At 50.7% G+C, this 16,419-nt stretch overlaps 1 protein-coding gene across 3 annotated transcripts in view; it reads right to left on the bottom strand.

The window, feature by feature from the left end:
• Positions 1-16,419, bottom strand: part of SEMA6C (semaphorin 6C) — a 142,442-nt gene that overhangs the window by 54,189 nt on the left and 71,834 nt on the right. For all 3 annotated transcript variants that reach the window (XM_081173502.1, XM_081173504.1, XM_081173503.1), the window contains exons 2-7: positions 14,071-14,249; positions 13,632-13,746; positions 2,835-2,892; positions 2,486-2,542; positions 2,023-2,124; positions 1,023-1,113 (exon numbers count right to left, since the gene is read on the bottom strand). In XM_081173502.1, the coding sequence (XP_081029628.1) occupies positions 1,023-1,113; positions 2,023-2,124; positions 2,486-2,542; positions 2,835-2,892; positions 13,632-13,746; positions 14,071-14,170 (523 nt within the window). In that variant the 5' untranslated portion in view covers positions 14,171-14,249. The remainder of the gene's footprint in view (positions 1-1,022; positions 1,114-2,022; positions 2,125-2,485; positions 2,543-2,834; positions 2,893-13,631; positions 13,747-14,070; positions 14,250-16,419) is intronic.

Raw genomic sequence — 16,419 nt, 5'->3', positions numbered from 1 at the left:
ACATTTTTTTCCTTCCGTAGAAATTTGCAGAGATCTTTGCACAATGCTTCCCAGGGCCCCTCACTAGCCAGATGTGGAAGTCCGGCGGGTCAAATTTAGCCGGTGGGCTGGAGGTTCCCTGCCTGATTTAGGGGGGAAACCATAACTCACTCAGCATCTTTCAGGCAAGGCTAAGATCCCAAGGATGAACTCTTAAATATTCCACCCCACCTTTTTCTCCAAGGAGCTCAAAGTGGCGCACATGGTTATCTCTCTGTCCTCTTCACCCTCACAACAACCCTGCGGTGTAGGTCACCACATTGAGCTTCATGATTTGAACCCTGGTCTCTCCTGTGTCCTTGTCATATACAGTCATACCTCAGGTTACAGATGCTTCAGGTTGCGTTTTTTCAGGTTACGGACCGCCGAAACCCAGAAGTACCGGAACGGGTTACTTCCGGGTTTCAGCGGTCGCGCATGCGTAGAAGCGCTAAATCGTGCTTTGCTCATGCACAGAAGCGCTGAATCACAACCGCACGGATCACATTCACAACATGAGCGTCCACTGTACACTCTAACCACGACACCACACTGGTTCGAAGCTGAAGGCGCATTGTTGGAGTCAAGCAATAATCCAGGTGGGACGCGGGTGGCACTGTGGGTTAAACCGCAGAGCCTAGGGCTTGCTGATCAGAAGGTCGACGGTTCGAATCCCTGCCACGGGGTGAGCTTCTGTTGCTTGGTCCCTCCTCCTGCCAACCTAGCAGTTCGAAAGCACGCCAGTGCGAGTAGATAAATAGGTACCACTTCGGCGGGAAGGTAAATGGCGTTTCCATGCGCTGCTCTGGTTCGCCAGAAGCGGCTTAGTCTTGCTGGCCACATGACCCGGAAGCTGTACGCCGGCTCCCTCAGCCAATAAAATGAGATGAGCGCCACAACCCCAGAGTCGGCCACGACTGGACCTAATGGTCAGGGGTCCCTTTACTAGTCCAGGTACAAAAACGCACACCCTGAAATTCACCAGACAAGTTTCAAAGACGTACCTGCGAAAAGCGCCACGTTGTTCTGCTTTGCGTCAAAGGGACACCGCGCTTGTCCGTTCAGCTCCTCCCCTTCCTGCTCCAAGTTGCTGATCTGGGCGCCACGGAAATTGGGGTGAGTTTAGACAAAGGCGGGCACCATAAGCCCCAAACCCAAGAAAGATCCCCACACGCTCGGTTAAACAAGGTCCCAGCATGCTTCGTGTCGCTGCCAAGTAACCACCTGATTTGTGACAGGAAGGTGTCTCCCTTTGTGGGTGAGGGATCTTCCTCAGCGCAAGGGCCACAATGACTGCTGAGGGCCGCATGCCAGAGGTAGGCGGGGCCAAAGGGGGGAGGGGCAACACATGCAAATTTCGCACGTGCAAATGCACTTGCAAATTTCACCGGCGTAAATTTCGGAAAGGCAAATCTCCCTGTTGTACGGCAGGTAGGGTTTCAATCTTGTCTTAAACCTATTTGTTGTTGCCGCTTTTAGTAATCTTACGCGTCAGCTGCCTTCAGGTGGTTTATTAAGAAGGAGGTTAAATAACCCCATGACAGTGAAATAAAATAAAATAATTAAAATAAAATAAAAAATGAAACAAAACAAAACAAATAAAATAAAAAAGAAACAAAACAATAATAATTAAATTAATTTAAAAACAAAAGAATAAAACAATTACATTACATTAAAAAAACAAAACAAAACAAAAATAATTAAATTAAATTTAAAAGCAAAACAAAACAATAAAATAAAATATGGGCTATCTTTGTCACCCTCTCACATTCCCTTCTCCATTCAGAAAAGCAAGAGGCATTATCAGATATTATTCAGCTGGTCTAAAACACTCTGGGAGGGTGTGACTCAAGGTCAGTGGAGGGGCGTGGCTTGGGGACAGGGACGTGGCTAGAGGCGTGGCTAAGGAGAGTTCTTTGGAGCAGAGACAGGTGGCCGCATTTGGCCCCCGTGGGGTTACGGTTCCCGACCAATCCATCAACTGGTCCCAAACCAGCTCCATACCTTGTAGGTCCGGCACATGGGGTTGAAGGCGTTTGTCCCACAGGCCAAGAGGGTTTCTTCGTTCTTCTGAACCAAGACTTTGATGTAGTTGTAACATTCATTCTGGAATCGGGGCAGAGCGAGAAAGGTCAGGAAGTTGCCCCAGAGTTGGGGGAAGACTTAGAATAATTTTTTATTTTGATGTTGTGATTTTATGTTGTAACTGCCCTGAGACCTGCGGGTATATTTAATAAATAAGTAAATAAAATAATAGAATAATAGGATCACCTAGTCCAACCCCCTTCAGTGCAGATTTCTTTCGCACCATGTGGGGCTCGAACCCACAACCATGAGATAAAGCGTCTCATGCTCTACCCACTGAGCTTTCCCACCTCACACAGGCAAATGCCGCTGTCGGTCCCGAGGATAATCAGGACGCAGAAACCAATACAGATCCTAGAACCGAGACCCTCACGCTTCTTACCCGGAGCTTTCCTCTCATCGCACAATTTTCCATGTCTTGCGTCTTCCATGTGAGGTGCTGAGGGTGCGGTGGAGGAAAAAGAAATCAGAACAGGGCAATGGTTAGAGGGTGGTGAAATAGTGTTCTAGGTGATACATGATCTAGAACGAGCAAGAGACTGGTTTTCAACGTTGCAGACATTTAGCAGCATTCTTTCTAGGTAGTATGCTCTTCTCAGTGAAAGAGCAGTACTAGGCAACACACAACAGATCCCACGGAGAATGTGGTCTAGGTTCCTCATAGCAACAATGGAGGGTTCTAGGTAGCACAACCAAGTCTTAAGCCATTGGGTTAAAAAAAACCAACTCACCCTCTTTGGAGAGAAGTCGTCTTTGGCCCGTCGGAGATCAAAGGCATAGACGTGGTCTCTGATGGCCGGCAGGGAGGTAGGGAGAGAAAAGAGAAAGAGATAAATAATTTCCTCACTTGTACAACTAAAGCACTGCTGAGGAAGACACCGTATTTTTCGCTGTATAAGACACACTTTTTCCCTCCTAAAAAGTAAGGGAAAATGTGTGTGCGTCTTATGGAGCGAATGCAGGGTGCGCGGCTAAGCCTGAACAGGGAGAGGGAGCGTTGCGCAGCCCTCCGTCTCGCAGTTCTAGCTTCGTGCTTAGCTGCGCCAAGCCTCCGGAGGGCAGCGGGGTAGCCTTATTATACCGATTGGTAGGGTCTGCGTTGCTCCCGGGAGGGAGGAAGAAAGTCAAATGACACCGAGGTTGATTCAGAGAAAGAGTTTATTCTGCTCTCCGGATAGCAGAAGGCACTTGCGTGGTCAGTTCACAGCAAGTCCAAAGAAATGAGAAATTTCATGCAGTATATATATCCTCCAGGCACCCTTTCCCCCCTTCCCCAGGAATCCAACCACGTCAGCTTATACACGTAAGTTGACATCCATGCCCATAAACAGATATTCCTGTTCCGGTACTCTTGACCATAAAAGGTTGTTCCTGTTCCTATATTCTTATCTTGGGGCAGGAGGTCACCAACTCTAAGAGCGCTCCTGGTGCCGTTTCCGGGTCTCTTGTCAGACCTGACAAGGTCTGTGCGTCAGTGTGTAAGATAAGATCCAGATGTGCCATCCCTGCTCCACTCGGAACTGGCAAGGCCATCTGTCAGGGGTTTAGGTGCAGAGGCACGGGCAAGGGAGGAAACAGAGAGCGAAGGGGAGGAGACAGAGGAAAGGATGAGTGATGACGACGACCCGAGATCTCCCAGTCTTTCCAGTGAATCAGAGGATTCACAGAAAGGAGCACCAGTGGCCAGGGCAAGGGGGGAGTCTAGGGAGGCACCCCAGGAAGATAGAGCCAGAGGAGACTCAGGGGGGAGCAGCTGGAAATCGGGACCAGCGTCACCGCCAGGAAGCAGGGAAGAGGAAAGGAGCCAGGGGGGAAGCGCTGGCAGCTCACCACAGGAGGGAGGGCAGGAGTCAGGAGTGGCCACACCTCCATCGGGGAGCGAAGAAACGGTTAAGAGGAAAGTGGAAGGTTGGGCGCGCGCGCCAAGTTCAAATGCAGAGGAAGGCGGCGCAGTGAGCAGCCCCGAAAGGGAACCAGGTCCTAAAGCCCGGCGCAAGGAGGCAGAAGGGTCCGGGTCAGCGTCAGAAGAATCCCGGAAGGAAGAAGCCCCAGGGGGTAGAGGGACCCAGAGGAGGACAGTCAGGAGGAAAAGGTGGAGCAAGGCTAGGATATTAAGTTGGTGCGCACGGGGCGGAGACTCAGACGGAGCCTCGCCGATCTAGCTAGTAGACGTAGAGTTGCAGACAGCAGCGTGAGAATGGAAACTGTAATTCAATAAAGACTTTTACTTAATGACCGCTGGCTAGCGTGATCCTCTGTGAGCTAGGATCTTGAAGCAGCTCTGACAGTAGGCTCCGTCTCGAAAAATTGTGGGCATCTGCAGCCTCGAGGAGGGGAGAGAAACAGGCGCCCACTAGCGAGCTCACGAACGGCAGGAGACATGACGGCTGAGCAGCAGATAGAGGACCTCAGAAAAGCAGTGGCACAACTGAACGCCGAGGTTCTCGCATCCAGGAAGAGAGAGGACGAGGCAGCTGCCGCCTGCAGGGATCTCCAGGTCAGGTTAGACGTACTGGCAAAGCAAACACCCCGGCAGGAGGGAATTGGGTTGGCGAGACGGACAGGCGGGCTGCTCTCTCACTTCGATGGGAACCTGCAACAGTATCCCAACTTTAGAGCCGACGTACTGTGCGCACTGCAACTGTTGCATAAAGACTTTAGAGATGAACAGGAGAGAGTGGGGTTCATCATGTCCCATCTGCATGGGGAGGCGAAAGCATGGTTGCGCAATTTATGGAGAGATAACGATCCGGCGCTCCAGAATGCGGATGCCTTTATTAAAGCGATGGATGGGTGTTTCTTATCAAGTATTGACATTGATCTTGCACGGAAGGAGGTGCATGGGCTGAGACAAGGGAGGGCCAGCGTCAGACAGTATCATGCCCGCTTTTTCGCCTTGGTCAGCGCCCTGGAATGGGACAGAGATTCGGCTCCTGTAAGAGACCTCTTTTGGGAGGGACTGCACAACTCGATTAAAGATGAGATAGCGAGGGGGGAGAGACCCCGAACCACCCAGGAGGTCGTTCAGAGGGCACTGGCAGTGGGGGTGAGGCTGGAAGGACGTCCGTGGAGCAAGGACGAAGGACGTGGAGGGCGCGAACCAGCCGGGGGCCCCTCCTTCTTTCCCAGAGAAGCAGCGCGGGCGCAATCCACGCCTCCGCCAGGAGGAGGAGCCGAACCTATGGAGGTTGGAGGTGCAAGGGCTCAGTCAGCAACCAGAGCCCTAGCACCGGCAGCAGTGAAGGCGAAGCCTCCTAGAGGGACCAGGAAGTGTTACGTCTGTGAGCAACCAGGGCATATGGCGAAAGAGTGTCCCCAGAGGCCCCACAAGCTTACTGCAGCCTCAGCAATGGTGACTGCAGCAACGCAGCAGGGAGGACCACAGCAGGGAAACGACGATGTCTGGCTGGAGGAAGAGGCACTGGGGCCCAGCCAGACGTGTTAGTGACGCAGTCCCCAGAAATTTTACAGCCAGTGAACCCCCTCCCGCCCAAACCAGTAGTGAGGCTCACAGCATCTCTCCAGCTGCCCAATGGAATCACCATGGACGTGCCAATCACCATCGACTCCGGCAGCAACGCGGACTTTATAGGGCAGGAATTTGTCGACAGGCACGCTGTGCAGTTGCTGCCGGCCACACTGCCCCTGCAGGTTGTCACGGTGGATGGCAGGGAGCTGCTAGGGGGGCAAGTGGTGAAGCAGACGCCACCAATGGTGATGCGACTTGGGAATCACAGGGAAGTCATCAGCTTCAACGTCACTCAACTGTCTGACACGCCCATTGTATTGGGCATGAGTTGGCTAGACAAGCACAGCCCAACGATGGCTTGGTTCCAGAGGCAGCTGGTCTTCGGCTCTTCCTTTTGTGCCGAACACTGCATCGTACCCAGGCAGGAAGGAGAGGAAGAGGAGTCACAGCTGCTGCTAGGCACGCTGCAAGCGATTCCCCACAAGTACGCAGAATTTCTGGAAGTTTTCTGCGAGAAGGAGGCGGACAGGCTACCCCCTCACAGACCATATGACTGCAAAATTGACCTGCTGCCGGGGGCGGCGCTGCCTAAAGGGAAGCTGTATTCCATGTCTGAGGACGAACTGCAGGAACTCAAAGACTTCATCAATCATAATTTGGAGCGCGGTTTCATCCGGGAGTCTAAGGCAGCGGGGGGCAGTCCCGTATTCTTTGTTAAGAAGCGAGACACGCCCCAAAAAAGACTCGTAGTGGATTACAGGATTTTGAACAGTGTGACCAAGCCGTCGGACTTCCCCATGCCCCGCATCGACGACCTCCTGGCGAAGGTACGGAAGGGAAAGGTGTTCACCAAGTTGGACCTGCGGGGGGCGTACAACCTCATTCGCATGCGGGAGGGTGATGAGTGGAAGACAGCCATGTTCACGCCACTGGGTACCTACGAATACAGAGTTATGCCTTTTGGACTGCAAAATGGCGCTCACGTTTTTCAAGCATTTATGCATCACGTGTTGGCGGGACTTCTCTACAAGACGTGCGTCTGTTTCTTGGATGACATCCTGATCTTTTCGGAGTCGCAGCAAGAACATGACAAGCACGTCAAGGAAGTGCTGGGCAGGCTAAAGCAACACAGGCTCTACGCCAAGCTGGAGAAGTGCCAATTTGACGTGCCGGAGGTGGATTTTCTGGGCTACAAGCTGTCTGACAAGGGGCTCGCCATGGACAGCGCCAAGGTTCGAGCAGTGTTGGATTGGAAGAGCCCACGCAACCGGAAGGAGGTCCAACGGTTTGTCGGCTTCGCGAACTTCTATCGCAAGTTTATCAAGGGCTTCGCGATGCAGACGGCGGCCATCACTGACACCCTTAGCTCCAAGAAAAAGAAGTTCATCTGGACAGAGCAGGCGGAGCAGTCCTTTCAGGCCCTCAAGCGTCTCTTCGCGTCGGAAGAGCAGTTGCTTCATGTCAACCCCAGCATGCCGATGAGGGTGGAGACAGACGCTTCGGACAGAGCAGTGGGGGCGGTCCTGCTGCAGAAGGACCCGCAGGGCGTGTGGCGGCCGGGAGCGTTTTACTCCAGGAAGCTCAGCAAGTCCGAGCAGAACTACACCATATGGGACAGGGAGTTGCTGGCCATTCATGCAGCGTTCAAGGCGTGGAGGCACTTTCTGATCGGCGCCAAGCACACGGTGCAGGTTTGCACGGACCACAAGAATCTGGAACACTGGCGCACGGCACAGTTCCTGAACCAGAGGCAGATACGTTGGGCTGAGTTCTTTGCGGACTTCGACTTCCGAATAGAGTATGTCCCGGGGGACACCAACATCATGGCAGACGCTCTCTCCCGCAAGCCACAGTATCTGGAGGACGCAACACCAGCGGCCGCCATGCACATCTTTGCACCGACAGTGTGGGCGTGCGCCGCGGCGACCGTGGACCTAGAGGCGGTGCGGCGAGCGTTGCAGGGGGACTCCTTCGCACAAACGAAGATGGCAGAGGTGCGAGGGGGCAAGGCAGCGGCCGACGGTTTCCAGCTACGAGATGGATTGCTCATCCGTAAAGGGGCCATCTACGTGCCGGGTGACGAACTTCGAGCCAAGGTGCTACAGCAGCTGCACGACGCACCCACGGCCGGGCACTTTGGCAAGGAGAAGACGGTGGAATTAGTAGCCAGGGATTTCTGGTGGCCTGGAATGAGAGGGGAGGTCGCAGACTACGTGGCGAGGTGTGACACCTGCCAGAGGGCAAAGCCGGTGCACAAACCGCCGGCTGGACTGTTGGAGCCGCTGCAAACTCCGGTCGAACCTTGGGAAAGGGTGGCTCTGGACTTTGTCACGGATCTGCCCAGCTCAAGGGGCAAGACGGCAGTGTTGGTGGTTGTGGACCTGTTCTCCAAGATGGCGCATTTCATTCCGTGTGCTAAGGTGGCCACGGCAGAGCAAACCGCCAAACTGTTCATAGACCACGTGTTCAAGGTTCACGGTCTGCCACGGTCTATTCTGTCCGACCGCGGGCGGCAGTTCATCTCGAATTTCTGGCAGAAGCTGATGGGCTTCCTGAACGTCAAGATCAATCTGGCGTCGGCGAGACACCCGCAGACCAACGGGCAAGCGGAGCGAGCCAATGCCATCATGCAGCAGTACCTGAGATGTTATGCAAACCAACAGCCTGCGACGTGGGTGGATTACCTGCCGCTTGCAGAGTTTGCCTACAACAACACGAAGCACGTATCCACGGGCGTCACGCCGTTCTTCGCCAACAACGGGCGGCACCCTAGAACCTTCCCGGGACTGGAATGCAGGGGAGAAGGGGAGCCGCAGTCAGCAGATGCGTTCGCGTCGGAGCTGCAGGAAGTCCACGATCAGCTGCGGCGCCACCTGGAGCTGGCTAAACACGCATACAAGGTACAAGCGGACAAACACAGAAGGGTTGGCGAGGAGCTCCACGTGGGAGACTGGGTCTGGTTAGCAGCCCACGCAGTGCCGGCCAGGTCGTTGGCCAAGAAGAAACTAGGGCATAAACAACTGGGGCCATACCAAGTCGAAGAGCAGGTCAACCCGGTGGCTTTCAGGCTGGCGCTTCCGGAGGGTTCCAGAATGCATCCGGTGTTCCACAGATCGGTGCTCACTCCCTACAAGGCACCGCACAGGTTCCAGGAACCCGGAACGGCGCCGAGTCCGCTCAGAGAAGGAACGGGGCACGCGGGAGTGGCACAGGAGGAGCGCATCAACGAAGTCACGGAGATTTTGGACTCCAGATGGGGGGAAGAGGGAGTAGAATACTTTCTCGCCAGGGAGGGCACCCCGGCCAGTGCGAACAGCTGGGTGCCGGGCTACGCTTTAGACGAACCTCTGCTCAAGGACGAGTTTCATGCCCTCTTCCCACATAGACCTATGCCAGCAGACTTTTTCGACGGCTGGCTTTTCACGCCCACGCTTTCGGCCAGCACGTTCCGGGGGTTCGACTCGGACGAGGAACCAACACGAGACGTCCGTTCCCCGGAGGGGTCACCCTCGGGATCTGTCTCAGAACCCTCGTATTGGTGGGACGATAGGCCGGAGGAGCAGTTCCGCAGGAAGTGGCTGGACTGTTCCGGCCGAGCAACGCCGCCTGGAGGAAGTGCGGGAGAGACGGACATGGACATTTTCGGGGACGACCCTGGTTTCGAGCACGGCGGCACAGAGATGGAAGAGGAGGTGACTGTCGTCAACGAGAGCAGAGAGGAAGACCCGGAAGAGTTCCGAGGGAGGCCTACCACGGGAAGCGACCGATATCCGACGTTCGTCCCTTTGCAACAGCAGCCCCCAGCTCCAGCACCGGAAGGAGGGGAGGGGGGACTGGGGGGCTTCGAGGGGGGGATGGATGTCAGGGGTTTAGGTGCAGAGGCACGGGCAAGGGAGGAAACAGAGAGCGAAGGGGAGGAGACAGAGGAAAGGATGAGTGATGACGACGACCCGAGATCTCCCAGTCTTTCCAGTGAATCAGAGGATTCACAGAAAGGAGCACCAGTGGCCAGGGCAAGGGGGGAGTCTAGGGAGGCACCCCAGGAAGATAGAGCCAGAGGAGACTCAGGGGGGAGCAGCTGGAAATCGGGACCAGCGTCACCGCCAGGAAGCAGGGAAGAGGAAAGGAGCCAGGGGGGAAGCGCTGGCAGCTCACCACAGGAGGGAGGGCAGGAGTCAGGAGTGGCCACACCTCCATCGGGGAGCGAAGAAACGGTTAAGAGGAAAGTGGAAGGTTGGGCGCGCGCGCCAAGTTCAAATGCAGAGGAAGGCGGCGCAGTGAGCAGCCCCGAAAGGGAACCAGGTCCTAAAGCCCGGCGCAAGGAGGCAGAAGGGTCCGGGTCAGCGTCAGAAGAATCCCGGAAGGAAGAAGCCCCAGGGGGTAGAGGGACCCAGAGGAGGACAGTCAGGAGGAAAAGGTGGAGCAAGGCTAGGATATTAAGTTGGTGCGCACGGGGCGGAGACTCAGACGGAGCCTCGCCGATCTAGCTAGTAGACGTAGAGTTGCAGACAGCAGCGTGAGAATGGAAACTGTAATTCAATAAAGACTTTTACTTAATGACCGCTGGCTAGCGTGATCCTCTGTGAGCTAGGATCTTGAAGCAGCTCTGACACCATCCATTGCCGTCACGGACTGATAAAGGAGAGGGCTTTGAGCACTTGTTTATACAGCTGGCTTTCTGTTTATACATTGACTCAAGAGCTCAAGTTAATGCATTTTAGAAATGCTCCTTTGGAGGAGGAAAAATGAGGATTTTGGGTCCCGTTTCAGACTGACTGCACAGAAAGCCATTCCTTCCCCCTTCACCGCTGCCCTCCGGAGGCTTCACGGGCTATCCCAAAAGCCTCCGCAGGACACGGGGATGACGGCTCCCCGTCCCCGGGGGAGGCTTCACGCAAAGCTAGACCAGCTAGAGGGAGCGCTGCGCAGCACTCCCTCTAGCTATTCTGGCTTTTGGATGGCCCCCGCGAAGCCTCCGTAGGGCAGCGGGACGAAGGCTCCCCACTGCCCTGCGGAGGCTTCGCGTGGCTCTTGTGGGAAGCCTGGGCGCTGAGGTCCAGCGCCGAGGGCCTTCTGGCGGTTCCCTCATTGCGAGAAGCAAAGCTACAGGGAACCAGGCAGAGGGCCTTCTCGGTAGTGGCGCCCTCCCTGTGGAACACCCCTCCCACCAGATGTCAAAGCGATAAACAACTACCTGACATTCAGAAGACATCTGAAGGCAGCCCTGTTCAGGGAAGTTTTTAATGTCTGACATTTTAGTGTATTTTTGGTCTCTGTGGAAACTGCCCAGAGTGGCTGGGGAAACCCAGCCAGATGGGTGGGGTACAAATAAATAATAATAATAATAATAATAATAATAATAATAATAATAATAATAATAATTATAATTATTATTATTATTATTATTATTATTATTATTATTATTATTATTATTGGGAGGGGGGGAAGGGACAGAGTGTGCAGCTCTGTCCCTTCCCCAACCTCCCAGAAAAGCCCCCAAGAGCCACACTCCCTTTAAAGAGCGCACGGTTCTTGCGGGAAGGTACAGAGGGCAGCTTACTCGCTCGTAGCCTCATCCAGGCTATCCCAGGGAGAGGCTTCAGCGGCTATCCCAGAAGCCAGAACAGCAAGAGGCTATCCAAGAAGCCAGATCCCTCTTGCTGTTCTGGCTTCTGGGATTCAGATTTCCCCCCCTCTTGTTACCTCCCCCCCCCAAACTAGGTGCGTCTTATCATCTGGTGCATCCTATAGAGCAAAAAATACGGTAAAAGGTGAGAGCCACTTTGCATTTGAGCAGTCTGGGATCCAGTAGTTACAGATAGGTAGCCGTGTTGGTCTGCCATAGTCAAAATAAAAAAATTCCTTCCAGTAGCACCTTAAAGACCAACTAAGTTAGTTCTTGGTATGAGCTTTCGTGTGCATGCACACTTCTTCAGATACACTGAAACAGAAGTTGCCAGATCCTTCTATATAGTGAGAAGGTGGGGAGGGGTATTACTCAGAAGGGTGGTGGGAATGGGAGATTGGCAGATAGCTGAGATGAGCCTGTTGACGACTCTTAACGACTGTAATAGTTCTTACAGGAAAAGGCAAGGGGTGAGAAGGTGAGAAATGGCTTAGTCATGTATAATGAGATAAGAATCCAATGTCTCTGTTCAGACCAGGTCTCTCCATTGTTTTAAGTTTGGTAATGAGTTGCAATTCAGCAGCTTCTCTTTCCAGTCTATTTCTGAAATTCCTTTGTAGTAAAACAGCTACTTTGAGATCTTGTATAGAATGTCCTGGGAGATTGAAGTGTTCTCCTACTCCTAAGAACTAACTTAGTTGGTCTTTAAGGTGCTACAGGAAGGAATTTTTTTATTTTGGGATCCAGTAGGTCCTCCATCTTGGAATCTCTGTATCCTGACTTTATTACGGCTTCTGCTGGTCCATGCCTGGTTCTCAGCATCAAAGGGCAAGATCCTAGCTCAGACCAGATCCCAGGACCCCAAACGTTGGAAACGCAAACAGAAGAAAAGAAAGAGTGTTGGAGATGTGAAACAGAAGGTATGTTCTATCATATGTGATGGGATTGTAAGAAGGCAAAATCCTACTGGGAAATGATATACAATGAATCGAAAAAAATGTTAAAAATAACTTTTGTAAAAAAACCCTAGAAGCGTTTTTATTACGTATTTTAGGTCAAGACATACCAAAAGAAATGAGGACTTTATGTATGCCACTACAGCAGCAAGAATGTTGATTGCACAAAATTGGAAGACTGGAGAAATACCAACTAAAGAACAATGGCAAGAGAAGTTGATGAACTGGCAAAAATGACAGAAAGACTAAGAGAAAAAGACAACAGAGCCTTTGAGAAAGATTGGGAACCATTCATATTATATTTGCAGAAACAAAGAAAGGCAATAGACTGGATGGCAGGATTTAAATAAACATCCACATTATTAGCATCAGAAAATGTTTGAAAGATAGTGAAAATGATGGTGTATTTAATTTTGAATGGTTCTTGAATGGGGTAACTGTGCCCCTGAAGGACCAGGTGCGCAGCTTGGGAGTCATTTTGGACTCACAGCTGTCCATGGAGGCGCAGGTTAACTCTGTGTCCAGGGTGGCTGTCTATCAGCTCCACCTGGTACGCAGGATGAGACCCTTCCTGCCTGCAGAGTGTCTTGCCAGAGTGATGCCGCTCTAGTTATCTCCCGCTTGGACTACTGCAATGCGCTCTACGTGGGGCTACCTTTGAAGGTGACCCGGAAACTGCTATTAATCCAGAATGCGGCAGCTAGACTGGTGACTGGGAGCGGCAGCCGAGACCACATAACACTGGTTCTGAGAGATCTGCATTGGCTCCCAGTACGTTTCCGAGCACGATTCAAAGTGATGGTGCTGACCTTTAAAGCCCTAAACGGCCTCAGTCCTGTATACCTGAAGGAGCGTCTCCACCCCCATCGTTCAGCCCGGACACTGAGATCCAGCGCCGAGGGCCTTCTGGCGGTTCCCTCACTGCAAGAAGTGAGGCTACAGGGAACTAGACAGAGGGCCTTCTCGGTGGTGGCACCCGCCCTGTGGAATGCCCTCCCACCAGATGTCAAAGAGATAAATAATTACCTGACATTCAGAAGACATCTTAAGTCAGCCCTGTTCAGGGAAGTTTTTAATATGTAACGCTGTACTGTTTTTAACACTGATTGGGAGTCACCCAGAGTGGCTGGGGAAACTCAGCCAGATGGGCGGGGTATAAATAATAAATTATTATTATTATTATTATTATTATTATTATTATTATTATTATTATTATTATTATTATTATTATTATATTTGTATGTTTTTAAGGTTTGATGTTATGTGATTAATGACTTTTTCTGTTGAGAGATAGCAAAGTGGGTGAGAATAGAAACAAACCAGAAACACAAGTCTTGGAGGGGAGGGAGGGATGAATATATAGTAAACGTTAAGAATTTGAGATGTGTGTAATGAATGAAAAATGAATAAAATAAATAAAAAAAAGAAACACACAAAAGATGGCCGCCAACACCACCTTCCCTGCCCCATCACTTACCGCGCGGCAATGAAAAGGGTTTGGTTGAGTCTCAGCATACTCTGGAAATCCAGACCTAGCTGGGCAGTGTCATTGTCCCCTGCGAGGCCGCGGAAAACAGGATACTGGGATGTTCCTGGTGGGTGAGGAGAGAAAGAATGCCCTATTGGAAAAGAAAAGGCCTCCTTCTACAGGAAAAGCTTCTTCGGGGCTAGTTCTCCCCTTTTTCCTCCATTCCTTCCGGTCGAGGGAGGATGGGGGAAGCAACACCTGTTGAATACCTGCCCGCCTGTTAGAAAGAGTGCTTCCTTCCTTAGGAGACGCACCTTCAAACAGAGCCAATTGTTTTCCCATCCTCCATTCCCTCTGGTCAAGGGAGGACGGGGGAGCAACACCTGTTGATTACCTGCCCGCCCTGGTTTCACCATGCAAATAGTTTGAAAGCGGGCTGCAGACTCACCTGCCCCGCCGACGGTGCTGAGCGGAGTCAAATCCTTAGGGAAGGAAGTCGCAGACGCCAGGAAGAATAAAAGGGCAGGCTGGAGGAAGGGAAGGATCATTCTCAGAACTTTCCCGGGAGGAGAGGAGAAGCGAGGGAGGCGGGTCCTAGGAGCGAAACATGCTTCCCTTTGGCAGGCCCTGGAAGAGAGCAGGAAAGAGGAGGGTTAATAATAATAATAATAATAATAATAATAATAATAATAATAATTTTATTTATACCCCGCCCTCCCCAGCCAAGACCGGGCTCAGGGCGGCTAACACCCGATATAAAAACCAATTGATTGAAATACAACTTAAAAACAAGATTAAAGCACAACATTAAAACATTAAAATAAAACCTCATTTCAATGGAAACTCAAATCAAAAACTTTTGGGGGGATGAAAACGTCAAGGCTTCACCAAGGCTAACTATCCAAACTGGCCAGAAAAAAGCCAGGGAAGTCCCCAAATAGAAGTGCCATCACAGGAGGAGAAAGGAGAGGGTTCCAAAATCTGTTTTCTTTTTAAAAAAAAACCCTCCCCATTTATTTTGGAGGAATGAGTTATCTATACTTAAAAACAAAAACCACTGCACCCTCCCACCCCAAATTTCACCAATAGTTCCCACACCAAATTCAACAGAGATTTTTTTGTAGCTTTAAAATCTGGTTGGTTTTTTAAAAAATCTATTATTTCCCTATTTCGGAGGAACGACTGCTATTTGCATTTTTAAAAACAGCTGCAGGGTAGACTGGTCTTCAGCCCAAATGGTCCCCGCACCAAATTTAGTGGAGATTGATTCTTTTTCTAAAGTTTTAGTGCATTTTTTAAAACACAAACACCTTTTTTTTGCATATTTACACATTTTTTTAAACACATTGCCCGTACTTTTGTAAACCAAGAAATTTTTAATAAAAAATTGGGGGGGAAGGATGGAGAGATATAGCAGCGAGAGAGTTTCCTATCTCCTTTCTTCTAATTTCTCTCTTGTTATTAGACTTTTTAGATTCGTCCGTTCTTTTTATTTTATCATGGGAAATTTCAATAAAACTGGATTCCCAGCAAAAAAATAAAACAAAAGGCGTGTATGTCAGGCAAAAATTCATGCAGACATCTGTGTATTAGGAGAGATTTGCAGATATATTTTCATGAGGATTAAAAAAAAAAAAACAACTTTCCCAAAGTGATGTATGATTGATAAGAGGTGGAATGAATGAATGAATTTTATTATTTCGGTCAGAGACCAGTTCCAGCCCACATACAATTTTAAGGAAGTCATAAAACACGATAGGGATACATTTGAATTTGCAATTAGGTATAACAGGGGCAATACAGTTAACAATACAATACAGTTAAAATATATATAAATATATATAAATTAAAACTTAGCTAATAGGAGGAACAGCCCAAACGTCAGAAATTAGGTGGCAACGATTGGATAAAATAAGTTCAGACATTGATATATCGGCCCATTCCTCTCCAACTGCAGTCAAGCTGTGGGAAGGTAAATGAACTCTGTGCATGCTCAGATGCACCCAACACACTTGCTGGAACAGAGCTGAAAAACTGAAACAGCTTTTGGGGGGCAGGGAGGGTGAACCCACAGATTTTGGGGGCAGCTGCGGCTGCAATCAAGCCCCCTAAAATTTTCCTGCGGATCCGGAAAGAAAGGCGGGTGCAGCGTCTGCTAAGAGAGCCTCAACGCTCACAGAACCAAACGCTCACAGAACCAAATATCTAAGTCGTGGGATGCCCCCGATCGTTTACTGAATTTACAGTGTGTACAATTAGTCTATTTCTGAATGCGTGGCCACGAATCAGCGTAGGGCAGCTGGCGTCCTGGATCGGGTTGCAGTGGAAATCCCCTTCCACAGATCGGATGGAAACAAGCTCCACCCCCCCCCCCAATATTTTGGGGAAATGGGGACATCATCCCAGAGCCCTAGAGGTCAGATTGTGTGGGGCAGGCTAGAATCCAGCAAGGATCAATTAAGGCTCGGAGCATCTCTCTCTTTTAAGTTCCCTCAACTTTTCTTATATACATTGTATGTATATAAATAGTTATTTCCTTAAACAAACAAGGCAATTGCAAATCAGCAACTCCAACACATAAGCAACAGGTGTAAATTACCATTCCCTATTGCTATTATGCTATGCTATGGTTTTCCCAGTTGTGATGTATGGAAGTGAGAGCTGGACCATAAAGAAGGCTGATGGCCGAAGAATTGATGCTTTTGAATTCTGGTGCTGGAGGAGACTCTTGAGAGTCCCATGGACTGCAAGAAGATCCAGCCTCTCCATTCGGAAGGAAATCAGCCCTGAGTGCTCA

Source organism: Podarcis bocagei (genome assembly GCF_964188305.1).
Source record: "Podarcis bocagei genome assembly, chromosome: 16".
NCBI classification, from domain to species: domain Eukaryota; kingdom Metazoa; phylum Chordata; class Lepidosauria; order Squamata; family Lacertidae; genus Podarcis; species Podarcis bocagei.
The sequence above is the reverse complement of the archived record's forward strand: the minus strand, read 5'-3'. Positions and strand labels throughout refer to the sequence as shown.